The 15543-nt window shown below is 36.4% G+C and overlaps 1 protein-coding gene across 1 annotated transcript in view; it reads left to right on the top strand.

Moving 5' to 3' along the window:
• GUCY1A2 (guanylate cyclase 1 soluble subunit alpha 2) overlaps positions 1-15543 on the top strand; it is a 329020-nt gene that overhangs the window by 273973 nt on the left and 39504 nt on the right. Inside the window, exon 7 of the mRNA XM_030332816.1 lies at positions 3541-3695. Coding sequence (XP_030188676.1) covers positions 3541-3695 — 155 coding nt within the window. The remainder of the gene's footprint in view (positions 1-3540; positions 3696-15543) is intronic.

Genomic DNA, 15543 nt, shown 5'->3' with positions numbered 1-15543 from the left:
TAGGAAACAAATAAGATGAATCATAGGATTTCCCTGGTATGTTGCTTTGGGAACATCCAGACTGTGGTGCAAGGAGAAGCAAATCAGGAGGCATCAAACAAATTCCTGCAGTCAGAGAGGTGGAGCTCAATCTGGGGAGACCAAGGAAGCTGGAGGTCACAGGGAACCAGTAAGGAGAGAGTTGCACAAAGACCACCAGCATTCTTCCAAGGAGCTCCCTGTATGTTCTGCACAACATTGATTATTGTTTCTATGTGAGAAGATTCCCTTGGCTCAACAGGGAAAAACACCTGGAAGGACTAGAGGAAAAAGTTCCTGGGACCCACAAAGGATCTAGAAAAAATTGCCTGTTCCCATCGGGAAGACCTGAGAACCTCATAAATCATGGGCACTGGGTACAGTACTCTGGGTGTTCTTGCCTCAGTAGTGGAGAATAATTAGCCCTACATGAAATACTGCTCAAGACTTGCCTAACAAATCCTAAAAAGCAAGACTTGAAAAGACTGAATTGTTTCCAAGGAACTTGACTACATCCATAGACAGAACTCAAGAATATGTACAAGGATCTAAAAAATATCCCCACTCAACAAAGTCAAATTTGTGATACTGAACATTCAACCAAAAATTACTAGCTTGCAGCAAAGCTGAAAAATATTACCCATAATGATGAAAAAGACCAATCAATACTGAAATAGACTAATAGATGTTAGTATTAGCAGACAAGAGTTTTAAAATAGTTATTTTAACTAAATTCCATATGTTCAAAAGTTAATTTGATGCCTGAAAAAGAAAAATCCCAAATTGAACTTCTACAGAGGAAAATCACAATGTCTGAGATTAAACATGCAGTGGATGGGGTTAGTAAAAGATTAGATATTACAAAGGAAGAAATTAGTAAATCTGAAGACGTTATAATAGAAGTTATCCAAAATAAACAGAAAAAGTAATTTAAATGATTAAATTATCTGTCTTCCATGTCTTCAAGTATCCCGATATGCATATAATTGGAGTTACTGGGATAGAGGGGTGTATAGAAAACATATCTGAAGAAGAAATAGCTGAAGTTTTTCCTAATCTGAAGAAAACTACAAACTCACAGATTCAAGAAACTCAACAAATCCCAAACACAAGAAGCATGAAGAAAACATCTAGGAAAATCATAACTAAATTCTGCAGGGGGTGCCTGGGTGGCTCACTTGGTTATGCACCTGACTTTGGCTTAGGTCATGATCTCACAGTTCCTGAGTTTGAGCCCTACATTGGGCGATCTTGAGCCCTGCTTCAGGTGAGCTTGGGCTCTATACTCTCTGTCCCTCTCTCTCCCTCTCATTCTGCACATTGTGAGATTCTCTCTTTCTGCCCCTCACTCACTTGTGCAGTCTCTGTCTCTCTCTCTCAAAAAAAAAATGTTTATTAATTAAAAATTATTTAAATAAATTTTGCAAAACTAGAAAAAGACAGAGATCTAGTATGTATGAAGGAGTTAATATAAGCACGACAGCAGTGTTCTCATAGGAAACAGTATACAGGAGGAGATGATGGAACAACATCACTAAAGCACTAAAAGGAAAGAAAAAGCTGTCAACCTAGAATTCCATACTCAACAAAAATACCTGGATAGGAAGACAAAATAAAAACCTTTTCAAACATACAAAAGCTGAAAGAATTCATCATCAGTGGACCTACAGTTAAAAACATGTTTGAAGAAATCTTTTAGGCAGAAGGAAATTGATAGAAAATGTAAGTTCGGATTTACCCAAAGGAATGAAGAGCACCTTAAATGGTAACATCATGACCCTTCCCTTGAGCTTGCACTATCTATCTTGCCCCATCATGACTTGGAACATGGGAGTGCTCCTGACTCAGCTTCAGGTTTTCCAACAAGGAATATATGATGATGCATGAGGAGGAACACAATGATAAGACCTGTCGCTGACCAAACAGAGCTTCCTGACAATCAGGGCCACTCACCTGGGAACTGTTACTGAGAGACTAATAAAAATCTATACTTTTTAGGATTTCTGTATTTTAGAGTATTACTTATACTGCACATTGACCTTTACCTTAATTAAAACAATTATTTTTAACGCTGTAAAGTTGTGCCTTTTAAACTAAGATCTTTACTTGGAATTTTTTTTCAACATGAAGACACAGTTGATCTGTAGCATCCTAATGGAAATGCCATCTTTTTTCACTAATTTGAAATGCCAACTCTATTATATATCAATCACCTGTATATACATGGAAGTCTTCCTCGACTTCCTCTTCTGTTAGTCTGTTTATATATATACTGGTGTATGTTCACATTAATGGGGAAAATTTTTATTATTTATAAATATAAAGTTATTCTTTATAAATATATATAAATATAAAAAAAGAATAAAGAAAAATATTCTTTCACTAGTATTGGATTTCAAAATAAGTGTTAGAATCACTTTTTAAAAATTAGATGAAGAGGTTATTAAGAGATGCAGCTATATCACAATGATTTCAGCCTGTCTTATCAATAGTTGATGTATGCAGGAGTCTCCAGTTTTATGACAAAGGTTAGTCTCAGAATGACTTTTTGTCCTCACAACTACAGGGACAGAAGGAGACATGGTAGTGAAGGAGTAACACTTTACTTACATAGTAGCTCCTAGGGGTCAGATTGCTTCCCTCTCTTCCACATTCCCCTGGGACTAAGGATCCCATTCCCCACTTGGTCAACATTAGCTTCAGCTATTTTGGTGTAGACCATGTACATGCAACTTCATTGCTGTAATCACACTGAAGTTTATATTGACTCCACACTGAGGACTCCTCCAAGGCATGGGACAGACTAACAGTTATCAGATTCACAGAGTGTAAAATATACAGCCCTTAATTTATTTTTCAGGGTTTTCAATAGATACTTCTTGACTGGCGCAAGGGTTAAATTCTCTATAACTCCATTTTAATACAATGTTGAAGAGTTTTGACACTCTTATTCAACTTATTCAACATTTATCACTTATTTTCAACTTATTCAACATTTATCACTTACCATTGAGGGCCTACTTTGCTCTAGGTATAATATTAAGTACTGAATATTCAGCAATAAGAAAAAAGATATGGATACTTCTCTCCTAGGACAACCCAACATTTAAACAAAATAAACAGAAATATACATATTTAATTTATAATTGTGCTTAATTTTATGAAGGAAAAAATAGGGTTGTATGTGAGAGTAAATGGAGGGCAAATAATAAGTTTTTTATGTGTTAGAAAATGTGTACAAATGAAAAGTGATCTGACCTGTAGTATAACCAGATTTCTGTAGCTAATTAAATACAATTTTTTCCTATAATTTATTATTTATTCCATAGTATTCATGTTCACTGCCACTATAATGGTCCAGATACCAGGCTCACAAAAATGACCAAGACCAACTTTCTGTCTTTGAGGAGATCCTAGTTCAGTGGTTCACATAATTAGCAGTAGTACGTCTCCTTAAAAGAATTGCATACCGAAAGAAAAACATAAATATATCCTTTTCATTTTTCTTTCTTTTTCTTTTAGATGAGGATAGGCATTCACTCAGGTTCTGTGCTCGCTGGAGTTGTTGGGGTAAGAATGCCACGATATTGCCTGTTTGGAAATAATGTCACTCTGGCAAGCAAATTCGAATCAGGAAGTCACCCTCGGCGCATCAACGTCAGCCCTACCACTTACCAGTAAGTGTTCTCCGGCCTCCACCTCCTCCTGTCGTTGACATTGCCTTGAGCCGATATCCTGTCATTTGTGAGACGCTGTATTTTTTGTGTTTGATCCTTTCATTCTCTGAGGTAATATGAATAGATGCACCCAGTCTGAAAGATAGCAACTGTGACAAAAACGTTTATTTGCATCATGAGCAAGCACGAAGAGCCTGACTTGGCTGAGAGGAAACACAGGTTTGTCATTTTCCACAGTCATTGTCCTCTGACAAGAGAACAAATGTTAAGTGGCTGCATCACACAAGAAGTCTTCACATTTCCAAAATGTTCCTCAGTATTTATAAAAGCCAAAGGAATGAGATAGAAAAGACATTTTGTCTACATTTATTCTTTGGAATAATTAAGATAAAAACTCTCTAAAGATAAATATATACTGGGCACAGAGTGAAACTGCAAACTCTATTTATTCTTAAAGGTCATATTTGTTAACTCGATACATACAGCTGACAGCTGAATGTATCTGTATTTTGTGCCTGGTAGATGTCCCCTTACCCACTAGATACTAAACTCCACAGGGACAGGGATGATCTCTGCTTCAGCTCATCATTATCTTCCCAGAACTTACAAAACATTTTTTGGCACATAATCACTGTATAAATATTTATTGAATTATTGAAAAATGCATTGATAGGGTGGACTTCTCTAGAATAAGAAAACATGACTATCTCCTACATGTTAGACTTTGGATTTACACTAGGCATCTGTGTGCAAACTAATTTAGTGCCATGATTTGGATAACTAAGAAATCGTATTGTAAAACTGTAGAGTGGAAATAGTGGCCATTGATTCTCCTTTATTTTATTGTTTATTGTTTACTGAAGTATAATTAATATACTTCAGTTTCCAATGTGTAACATATTGCTTTGACAATTCTATACATTCCTCAGTGTTCACATGATAAGTGTAGTCAACGTAAGTTTTCATAAAATGTTTTTATAGTATTATTGACTATATTCCCTCTGCTGTAGTTTTCATCTCTGTGACTTATCTATTTCACATTGGAAGTTTAATCCTTCTTAATCCTCTTTATTTTACCCATTCTTCCACCCACCTTCCTTCTGGCAACTACCAGTTTGGTCTCTGTATTTAAACATCAGTTTGTTTGTCTCTTTTCTTTGTTTGCTTTTTAGATTCCACATACAAGTGAAATCCTACGGTATTTGTCCTTCCTTGTCTGACTTGTTTCATTTAGTGTCATACACTCTAGGTCCATTAATGTTATTGCAAGTGGCAAAAGCACATTGTTTTTTAATGGCTGAATAATATTCCACTGTATATGTATACCACATACTTATCCATTCATCGCTTGATGGACACTTTAGGTTGCTTCCATATTTTAGCTGTTGTAAATAATGCTGCAGTAAAATAGGGGTGCATATGTCTTTTTGAATTAGTCTTTTCTTTTTCTTTGGGTAAATACCCAGTAGTGGAATTACTGGATCCTATGGTACTTCTGTTTTTAGTATTTTTAGGAAACTCCACAGTATCTTCGAGTGGCTGCACCGTTTTACATTCCCACCAGCATTGCACAAGGGTTCCCTTTTCTCCACATCTTTTCCAACATGTGTTTTTTCTTGTCCTTTTGATACTAGCCATTCTGACTGGTGTGAAGTGATGTCTCATTATTTGTTTTGTTGTTGTTTGGGGGGGGTGTTGGTTTTTGTTGTTGTTGTCTTTTTCCTGATGATTAGTGATGTTGAGCATCTTTGCATGTATCTGTTGGCCATCTGCATGTCTATTCAGATCCTCTGCCCATTTTTAATCAGATTGTTATTTGATGTTGAGTTGTATAAGTTCTTTATTTTGGACATTAACCCTTTATCACATAGATCATTTGCAAATATTTTCTTCTATTCAGTGAGTTGCCTTTGCCTTTTTATTTTGCTTTCATTTTGCCACTTCATTGTTTCCTTTGCTGTACAAAAGCTTTTTATTTTGGTGTAGTCAAAGTTTATTTTCACTTTTGTTTCCCTTGCTTCAGGAGACATACTTAGAGAAACATTGCTAAGGCTGATGTCAAAGAGATTGCTGCCTATGTTTTCTTGTAGGAGTTTCAGTTCTCATATGTAGGCCTTTAATCCATTTTGAGATTACTTTTGTATTTGGTGTAAGAAATTGTCCAGTTTCATCCTTTTGCATGTAGCTACCAGATTCCTCAGAAACATTTTTTGAAAATACTCTCTTTTCCCCATTATATATTCTTGCTCCTCTATTGTAGGTTAATCAACCATATATGAGTAGGCTTATTTCTGGGCACTTTATCCTGTTCCATTGATCTATGTGTCTCTTTTGATGCCAGTACCTCCTGTTTTTATTACTATTGGTCTGCAATATATCTTGAAATCTGAGATTGTGATACCTCTAGTTTTGTTCTCTCTCAAGATGGCTTTGGCTATTTGAGAACTTTTGTGGTTCTTGAAAAATTTTATTTGTTCTAGTTCTGTGATAAATGCTGTTGGTATTTAGAAAGAGATTGCATTTAATCTATATATTGCTTTGGGTAATATGGACATTTTACCAATACTAATTCTTTAAATCCATGAGCATGGTATACTTTTACGTTTGTTGTTTCATCTTCAATTTCTTTCATCATCGTTTTATAGTTTTCAGAGATTAGGTCTTTCACCTCCTTGATTAATTATTATATCCTTTCGGTGCAACTGTAAATTGGATTGTGTCCTTAAATTTTTTTTCTGCTACTTTTACATTTCTGTATAGAAATGCAACACATACTTTATATTGATTTTGTATCCTGCAACTTGACTGAATTCATTTATCACTTGTAATAGTTTTTTGTTGGTGCCTTTAGGGTTTTCTATATATAGTAACATGTCATCTATAAAGAGTGACAATTTTACTGCTTCCTTAGCAATTTGGATGCTTTTCATTTCTTTTTCTTGTCTTATTATGATGGCTGGGAGTTCCAGAACTCCACTGAATAAAAGTGGGAGGAGTGGAACCCATATTTTGTTCCTAATGTTAGAGGAAACGTTCCCAGTTTTTCACTATTGAATATGATGTTAGCTATGGATTTGCTGTGTACAGTCTTTATTATGTTGAGATACTTCACTGAGTTTTTATCAGAAAAGGATGTTGAAAGTATCAAATACTATATCTGCATATCTTTACACACGGTTTTTACCCTTTCTCTTGTTAATGTGATGTGTCACACTGATTGACTTGCACATACTGAAACACCCTTACATCCCTAGAATAAAACCCTACTTGATCATGGTCAGTGATTAATATATTGTTGAATTAGGCTTGCCAGTCTTTTGAGGATTTTTACCACTATGTTCATCATATATGTTGGCCTGTAGTTGTTTGTTTGTTTTGCATTTTTGTTGTTGTTGTTAGGTTTTTGGTCTGGTTTTGGTGTCACACTAATGCTGGCCTTGTATGATGGATTAGGAAGTTGGTTGATTACTAATTCAACTTCATTACTAGTAATTACTCAGTTCACATTTTCTATTTCTTCCCAATACAGTTTTGGAAGGCTGTATGTTTCTGTAATTTATCCATTTGACTAAATTGTCCACTATGTTGGCATATCATTTTTCATAATATGCTCTTATCCTTTGTATTTCTCTGGTGTCAGTTGCTATTTCTTCTCCTTCATTTATGATTTTATTTGAAACCTCTCTCATTTTTTCTTGATGAATTTGGCTAAAGTGTTATCAATTTTATTTTTTTAGAAAATTGACTCTTGGTCTCATTGATCTTTTCAATTGTTCTTTTAATCTCTATTTTGTTATTTTCTGCTCTGGTGTTTATTATTTCTTTTCTTCTTCTAACCTTGGGTTTGTTTGTCCTTTATTTTCTTCTTAGTTTCTTTAGGTGTAAGGTTAGGTTCTTTGAAAATTTTCTTATTTCTTGAAATAGGCCTGATTACTATAAAATTCCCTCTTACTGCTTTTGCTGGATGCCAAGGTGTTGGACTGTTGTGTTTTCATTTTCATTTGTCTCCAGGTGTTTGTTGATTTCCTCTTTGATTTCTTGGTTGACCCATTCATTGTTGAGTAGCATTTTGTTTCTCCTCCACCACATGCTGGTGTGTTTCTTCCACATTTTTTTCTTATAATTGATTTCTAGTATCATATTGCTGTGGTTGGAAAACATACTTGATATGAGCTCAATATTCTCATATTTACTGAGACTTACTTTATGGCCTGTCATCTGTTGTATCCTGGAGAGTCCATGTGCACCTAAAAAGAATATGTATTCTGCTGTTGGGGGATGGAATGTTCTGTATATTTGTCAGCTTCGTCTGATAGAATGTGTGTTTCAAAGCCACTGTTTTCTTGTTGATATTTATCTGGATGATCTATCCATTGATGTAAGTGGGGTGTTAAAGCCCCCTACTACAATTGTATTACTGTCAGTTTCTTCTTATATCTGTTAATATTTGCTTTATGTATTTTGGTGTTCCTATGTTGTGTGAATAGATATTTACAATTATTATATCCTCTTGATGTGTTGTTCCATTTATCATTATATAGTGCTTCATTATCTCTTGCTCTACAGTCTTTGTTTTAAAGCCTATTTTGATATGAGAATTGCTACACTGGCCCTTTGTGCAATTTCATTTGCATGGTATATGTTTTTTTATCTCTTCACCTTTAGTCTGTATGTGTTTACAGGTTTGAAGTGAGATAGCTGTAGGCTGCATATAGATGGGTCTCGTTTTTTTTTTTTTATCCATTCAGTCATCCGATATGTTTTGATTGGAATATTAAGATCATTTACATTTAAAGTAATGATTAGTAGGTATATACTTGTTTTCTGTTTGTTTGTTTTATAGTTCTTCCCTGTTTCTTCTTCTCTTGATCTTTTCCCTTGTGGTTTGATGGCTTTGCTTAGTGTTATGCTTGACTATTTTTTTAAATTTTTTTTAATGTTTATTTATTTTTGAAGGAGAGAGAGACAGAGTGTGAGTGAGGGAGGGGCAAAGAGAGAGGGAGACACAGAATCCAAAGCAGGCTCCAGGCTCCAAGCTGTCAGCACAGAGCCTGACACGGGGCTTGAACTCACAAACCGCGAGATCGTGACCTGAGCTGAAGTTGGAAGCTCAACTGACTGAGCCACCCAAGCGCCCCTAGACTTCCTATTTTTTTCTGTAACTATTATAGGTTTTTGATCTGTTGTTACCATTGTGTTCACATATAACTTCTTTTTTGAATGTTTTTTAATGTTTATTTTTGAGACAGATAGAGAAAGAGACAGGGTGCAAGTGGGGGAGGGGCAGAGAGAGAGGGAGACCCAGAATCTAAGGCAGGCCCCAGGCTCTGAGCTGTCAGCACAGAGCCTGACAGAAGGCTCAAACCCATGAACTATGAGATCATGACCTGAGCCAAAGTCAGATGTTTAACCAACTGAGCCACCCACACACTACTGTGTTCATTGTTAACTTCTTAAGTATCTAGCAGTCTATATTAAGGTGATAGTTTCTTAAGTTCAAACACACTGTAAGCGCTAAATTTTTACTCACCCTCCATGTTTTATGTATATGATGTCACATTTTACATCTTTTTGTTTTGTGTATTTGACTAATTTTTGTAGATACAATTGATTTTTACCACTTTTGTGTTTTAACTTCCATACTGACTTTATTAAGTGCTAAATCTATTTTTTACCATATGTTTGCTTTACATCTCAAAATTTTCCCTTTCATAATTTTCTTATTTCTAATTATATCCTTTCCTTTACACTTAAGGAATTCTCTTTAAAACTTTATATGAGGCTGGTTTAAAGGTGACGAATCCTTTCACTTTTGTTTGGGAAATTATCTTTCCTTCTGTTCTGAATGATAGCCTTGCTGGATCAAGTATTCTTAGTGTAGTTTTGTTTTGTTTTGTTTGTTTGTTTTCTTTTAGCACTTTGTATATATCATGGCACTCCCTTCTGGCCTGCAAAGTTTCTGCTGACAAGTCAGCTGATGGCTTTAGGGAATTTCACTTGTATGGAAACTTTTTTTTTTTTACGGCATCTGTTAATATTTTCTCTTTATCATTACTTATTACTCTTTTAATCATTATTTGTCATTTTGTGGGCCTCCTGGGATCTTTGTGCTTCCTGGACCTGGATGTCTGTTTCCTTCCCCAGATTCAGGAAGTTTTCAGCTAGTATTTCTTCTAATAAGTTTTTTTCCTTTATCTCTTCTCCTTCTGAGATCCCTATACCATGAATGTTATCACACTTGATGTTGTTGAGTTCCTTTAACCTTTTCTCATTTATTGTTATTTTTTCTCTTTTTGCTGTTCAGCTTGGGTGCTTCCCATTACACTGTCTTCCAGATTGCTGACCCATTTTCCCGCGTCCTCTCATCTGCTACTGATTCTCTATAGTGTATTTTTTATTTTATTAATTGAATTCCTTAGCTCTGAGAGGTTATTTTTTCTATTTTCTTCTTGTTGAAATTCTCACTTATTTCATCCACTCTTTTCCAAAATCCACTGAATATCTTTACGACCATTGCTTTGAATTCTTTTTCAGGCATATTGCTTATCTCTATTTCATCTGGTTTATTTTAATGATAGTATCTTGTTCTTTGATTTGGTACCTATTCCTTCTTCTCATTTCGCACGACTCTTTGTGTTTGTTCCTATGTATTATGTCAGCCGTGTCTCCTGGTCTTTAAAGTAGCGGCCTTGTGTAGAAGAGGGCATGTGGTGTCCTATAGTAATGTCCCCCTGGTCACCAGAACCATTTGCTCCAGGGGTGTCCCCTCTGTGGGCTGCATGCACGTCCCATTTTGGCTGAGCCATAATTGTCTCTATCCAGGCCTGTTGCAATGACTAGGTTTGCCTGCTGTTGGTGTACTATTGGGTGGTGAATGTGGGGGGGGGGGGTGGTTAGTTTCCTCAATGTTGAGAGGCCCGAGGCCGCTGTGGGCTCATTAGTGGGCAGGGTTAGAAGTCCAGCTGACTGTCTGCAGCTGGGATTTGTGCCAGAACTGCAGGTACATCCAAGGGCAGGGCTTTCTCCCTGCAAGTCTCAGAGACTGTTATTGGTGAATGGGGCCAGTGGTCTACAGTTAGCATCTCTGCCACAGCTATTGGAACACCGAATGGCAGGGCTTACTCCCCCAGCAGACAGCTAAGAGGCCAGGATGCTGGAACTGAGGGCACTGGGGTGTGTGGTTATCTTATCCCTTCCCCAGGGCAGGAGTCACTTTGGAGTGGTACTTGTCCCTGCTGGAGCTGCTTACAGGGTGTTGCAATGCAGGAGCTGCTTTGGAGTGATGTCTGCTAAGTTGAGTGGGTTGGATCACTGTAGCCGGAAAGGAATGTGAAAGCTGGGTGCACAGGGCTAGCAAGGTAGTGGAGAGTGTTATCATTGGCTCCTGCAAGTTTCCAGCTACCTAGGCTGGGGGAGGAGAAGAAAAATGATGCCCACCAGCGCTCTTCTTCCTCAAGAAATCTCTTGAAGATCTCTGCCCCTCCAGAACACATTCCAAGATTAGTGAATAAATCTCCTTCACATATATCCAAGCTCTTTTAAACTGTTGCTTCTGTGGTGTTTCTCAGGGTTGAGTTACCACACTGAGTTTCCTACTGCCCTCTATGCTTGTGACATACCTTCCATTTATAGTTAGTCTCACTGGAAGTTTGGTTCCCAACTGTAGCTCCACCGCTCCTACCCTTTTCATTCTTCTCTGGGATTAGTTGTGGAGGGTCTGCTCTGCCAGTCTTCAGGCTGTTTCCAGAGTCAGTTGTGCAGACGTGGCCATTATCTTAGCATGTCCTTGGGCTGAGGGGAGCTCAGGGTCCTCTTACTTTGCTATCTTCTCTGAATTTCCCTTGGGTTTTTAAATTGTATCTCAAACAAACACCCTGAGACAGAAAATGTGAATATATAGATAATAATAAACAAAATGGTGATATTTTGAACCTTTTGATATATCTGTAGAGAGAGAGGTTAGTCTTTTAGATGAAAGATATATACGCATATTTCTGAGGTGATGAGAAAGGGAACTGAAATTTCAAATATAAACTCAAAAGAAAGTTGCATAAGAACTACCTGTCATTTAAAGGGTATTTATATAAGGGTTTTGCCTCTTTTAAATTTCTTCCATTTTTTTTTTCTAACACAATTCTGGGCATACTACAGATGATTTGACAGTTTCCATCTTAAAATTTTTCTATTTTAAAAAATGACATGTAAAGAATGGATTAACTGTTTGAGGAGTTCGTGCCCTGAGCTGAGACAGGATAGATGTAGCTGGCTTTGTTTACACATAAGCAGTAAAGGAAACCTTGCAAGCCACACAGGATCTGTGCCTTTGGGTGCTGTTTCTATCATAATCTTTTTCACATTGAGTTTGTGATGATCCTTGGTGGTCAATAAGGTCTTCAGGCTTGAATCATTTCAACCAAAACATTTTATTCTGTTATTGTCTACCTCCATCGCCCCACCAAAGAAAACAAGTGGAGCCATGGTCAGACACATTGAGCTGCCATATGGATAGATTCTAAAAGATATTTTTTCTGATTGGGCCCAAATCCTGTCATTCCTACTAATACTTTACGCAAATATTTTTACTTTTATTCTCTTTTACAAAAAAACCCTTTCCTTCCTCTTTCCCCACATTTCCTCCTCCTTCCCTTATTTCAACAAACATTTGTTGAGAACCTCCTACATTCCAAGCAGTATGACAGGCACTAACATTATAAGGATAAACAGCATAAAAACCATCTCTACCCTCAGGGACAAGATCAGAGACTAGATGATAAATGTACCTGAGCAAAACAAATTAATTTAAACAGACTAGTGCTGAGGTGAAGAAACCCTAATTAGAGTATTGGAGCAAGAGGAGGAGTGGGCTAAAACGAAGCTGCTACATCATGTTAAGAGGTTTCAGCCTAACGCCAAGTGCGAGGAAGTATATTGAAGTCTTTTAAGCAGAGGAGTGACTCGACCAGATTTGTGCTTTAAAAATGACGAAGATGGTGGAAAGGAGAACAGATCAGGTGGTACATAGGGGCAGCACTCCGTTGATTGAAAGTGGGTAATCCTACCCCCATTGCATTGCTGGGAGCACAGCTTAGGTATACTGAGGATTCCTAACCTTTGGCTATTTCACCTTGTCTTCCCAAGCTTCAGAAGAGCAGGTGGTCTTAGTGACCTTTGACATCCATGTAAATCTGGGATACCATTAAAAACACTGCACCTGGGGTCCTGGCAATGATCTCAGTATGACTGTGTTTTCAGAGTCTGGATCAGTTGGTTTAGCCTGTGCTACTCCGCACAGTTGACTCATGTCTGATTGTTGTGTTCTACACTGCACAAGGTGATTTATGAACCCACAAGTGCGGAGTGTACCTCCCCTTTCCTAGGACACTGAAAGTGAAACACCAGGATTAAATTCTCAGGAATGTTCTCTACAAGGAGGCAAAATTACACTTTTTAGAGTAAATAGGAACTTGTGATATAAAACTCAAAGTTTAGCTCATGAGAGCTTGAAGTTTCTAGTTTTCTTTCCTGAATTCAATCCTGTAGAATGCTCTGTCTGGTTATCTGGAAACCTTCAGAGAGGTTTATGTTCACTTTGTTTTTAGTAAGACTATATGATCATCATAAACACGTGTGAACCATTTGCATATTATGATGAACTGAAATAATTTTCTCAATTATTCATTCCAAACACATTTTGCCCAAAATAGTAGTTTTATGAAATCACTGAACTTTTACAAATATTTTGAAGTACTAAAAATTAAAAGGGATAATACTCATGACCCCACCACTTGTTTAATACTTTATTTGCCTCAGATATTAATAAAATAAAACTTTTCCTTTGGAATTTTTACTCCCTTTCATTGTGACAACCACCACCATGAACTTGATATATTTCAAAGTTCACTGTTTTATACATTAACTTTCTCAAAAATATCCATAAACAACAGAATTTTATATATTTTTATTTGCATGAGTGATAACACAGTATATGAAAATTTCTCAAACATTGGTTTTTATTTAAAAAATGTCATATATCTAAGATCGATACATGATGGAACATAAGCGCTAGTTCATCTACTGCAACATTCCATTGTATGACTACACTATATTTTAATACTTATTCATCTCCTCCTCTACTGATCAACACCTAATTGTTTTTTCCTGGTTGTTAACTATGACAAAGTGTGTTCCTATGAACATTATGTACCTGTAATTACTTAACTCACTTTACATTTCATGTCATATAAATTGAGTGTCTTATACATATAAGAGTTGGAATTAGAGTACTTCACAATTTTGTAGACATAAGGAATAACACTTTAAAAATCAGAGCTACAAGGTCTATATGGTAATCTTCACTTTTTTAGACTCTTAGTGTGTGAGTCATCTTGTTGCATACAGTAATGGCCAAGAACCGTTCCTTCTTCACCTAGAGCAGTTCATTGCTTGTTTTAGTTCTGGGAAAAAAGGTAGGCAATGAGTTTTTTAAGTTTTCCATATTTGATGTTTTTCCCCTTTTTCTCTAATAAATGTGAAGCTTATACTCATCTTTATTCCCACTCATCCCAGTTTTGAAATAATGCACACATGATAAACATTTGTCTTTTACCATTATGTTACTGATCTTTGGAACTAAAATAATTGATTATATTTAGGATAGTGGAAGCAAATTTTGAGATGGGTTGAATTATCAAATGATTTGCCTGAGCAAAATCCATTTCCTTGCTAATTGCAAACTAAAAATGTGCAAAGACTCTTTAATTCCTGTGATAGAAGTTTTCCTTAACCTTCAAACATTTTTCTTATTTTACAGTTGATCTACTTCTGGGCTTTTCAAAATACCTATTTTTCATTCACTGTCAAAGTCTCCTTCTGCTAAAACCCAGTTACCTACTAACTCCTGCTCATCATGTTAGGGGATCTACAGTGGACAAGATGAGGTAGTGGTTGAGTGTACAAATTCCACTATCAGAGTGCCTATGTTGGAATCCAGGCTCTAAATATCTGTATACAGTTTAGCAACTTAATTGCTTTGGATCCAGTTGTCTCATCTTAAAAATGGGTACCTATTCCTGATGATTATCATTGGGATTAAACATGTTGTTTATAAATCTCCCAATACTTGGAACACAGTTGGAATTCATTTATTGCTTCATCCCATTCTTTTTTTAAAATTATTGTTGACACACAATGCTAGATTAGTTTCAGGTGTACAGCTTAGTGACTCAACAAGTCTATACCTTGTTATGTTCAACACAAGTGTAAGTACCATCCATCACCATACAACATGTTACAATACCACCTACAATATCCTCTATGCTCTATTTTTTATTCCCATGACTTCCCCATTCAATAACCAGAAGCCTGTATCTATCTCCCACTGCCCTTCACCCATCCCCTCCATCCCTAACTCCTTCCCCTCTGGCAATTACTAGTTTGTTCTCCATATTTATGGGCTATTTTTGCTTTTTTTTATTTGCTTGTCTTACTTCTTAGATTCTATGTTTAAGTGAAATCATATGGTATTTGTCTTTCTCTTATTCCCGTCAGCATCATACCCTCCAAGTCTATCCATGTTGTTGCAAATGGCAAGAGCTTATTATTATTGTTATTATTACTTTGGTGGCAGAATACTGTTCAGTTGTATATATACCACGTCCTCTTTATCCATTCACCTATGAATGGACACTTGAGTTGGTGCCATACATTAGCTATTGTGAATATTGCTGCCATAAACATGGGGGTGCATATATCTTCTGGAATTAGTATTTTTATTTTCTTTGGATAAACACCCAGTAGTGGAATTACTGGATTCATATGCTTTTTCTAGTTTTAACTTTTGAGGGACCTC

Source organism: Lynx canadensis, chromosome D1 (assembly GCF_007474595.2).
Source record: "Lynx canadensis isolate LIC74 chromosome D1, mLynCan4.pri.v2, whole genome shotgun sequence".
Classification (NCBI taxonomy): domain Eukaryota; kingdom Metazoa; phylum Chordata; class Mammalia; order Carnivora; family Felidae; genus Lynx; species Lynx canadensis.
Note: the sequence above shows the minus strand (reverse complement) of the source record. Positions and strands in the feature narration are given on the sequence as shown.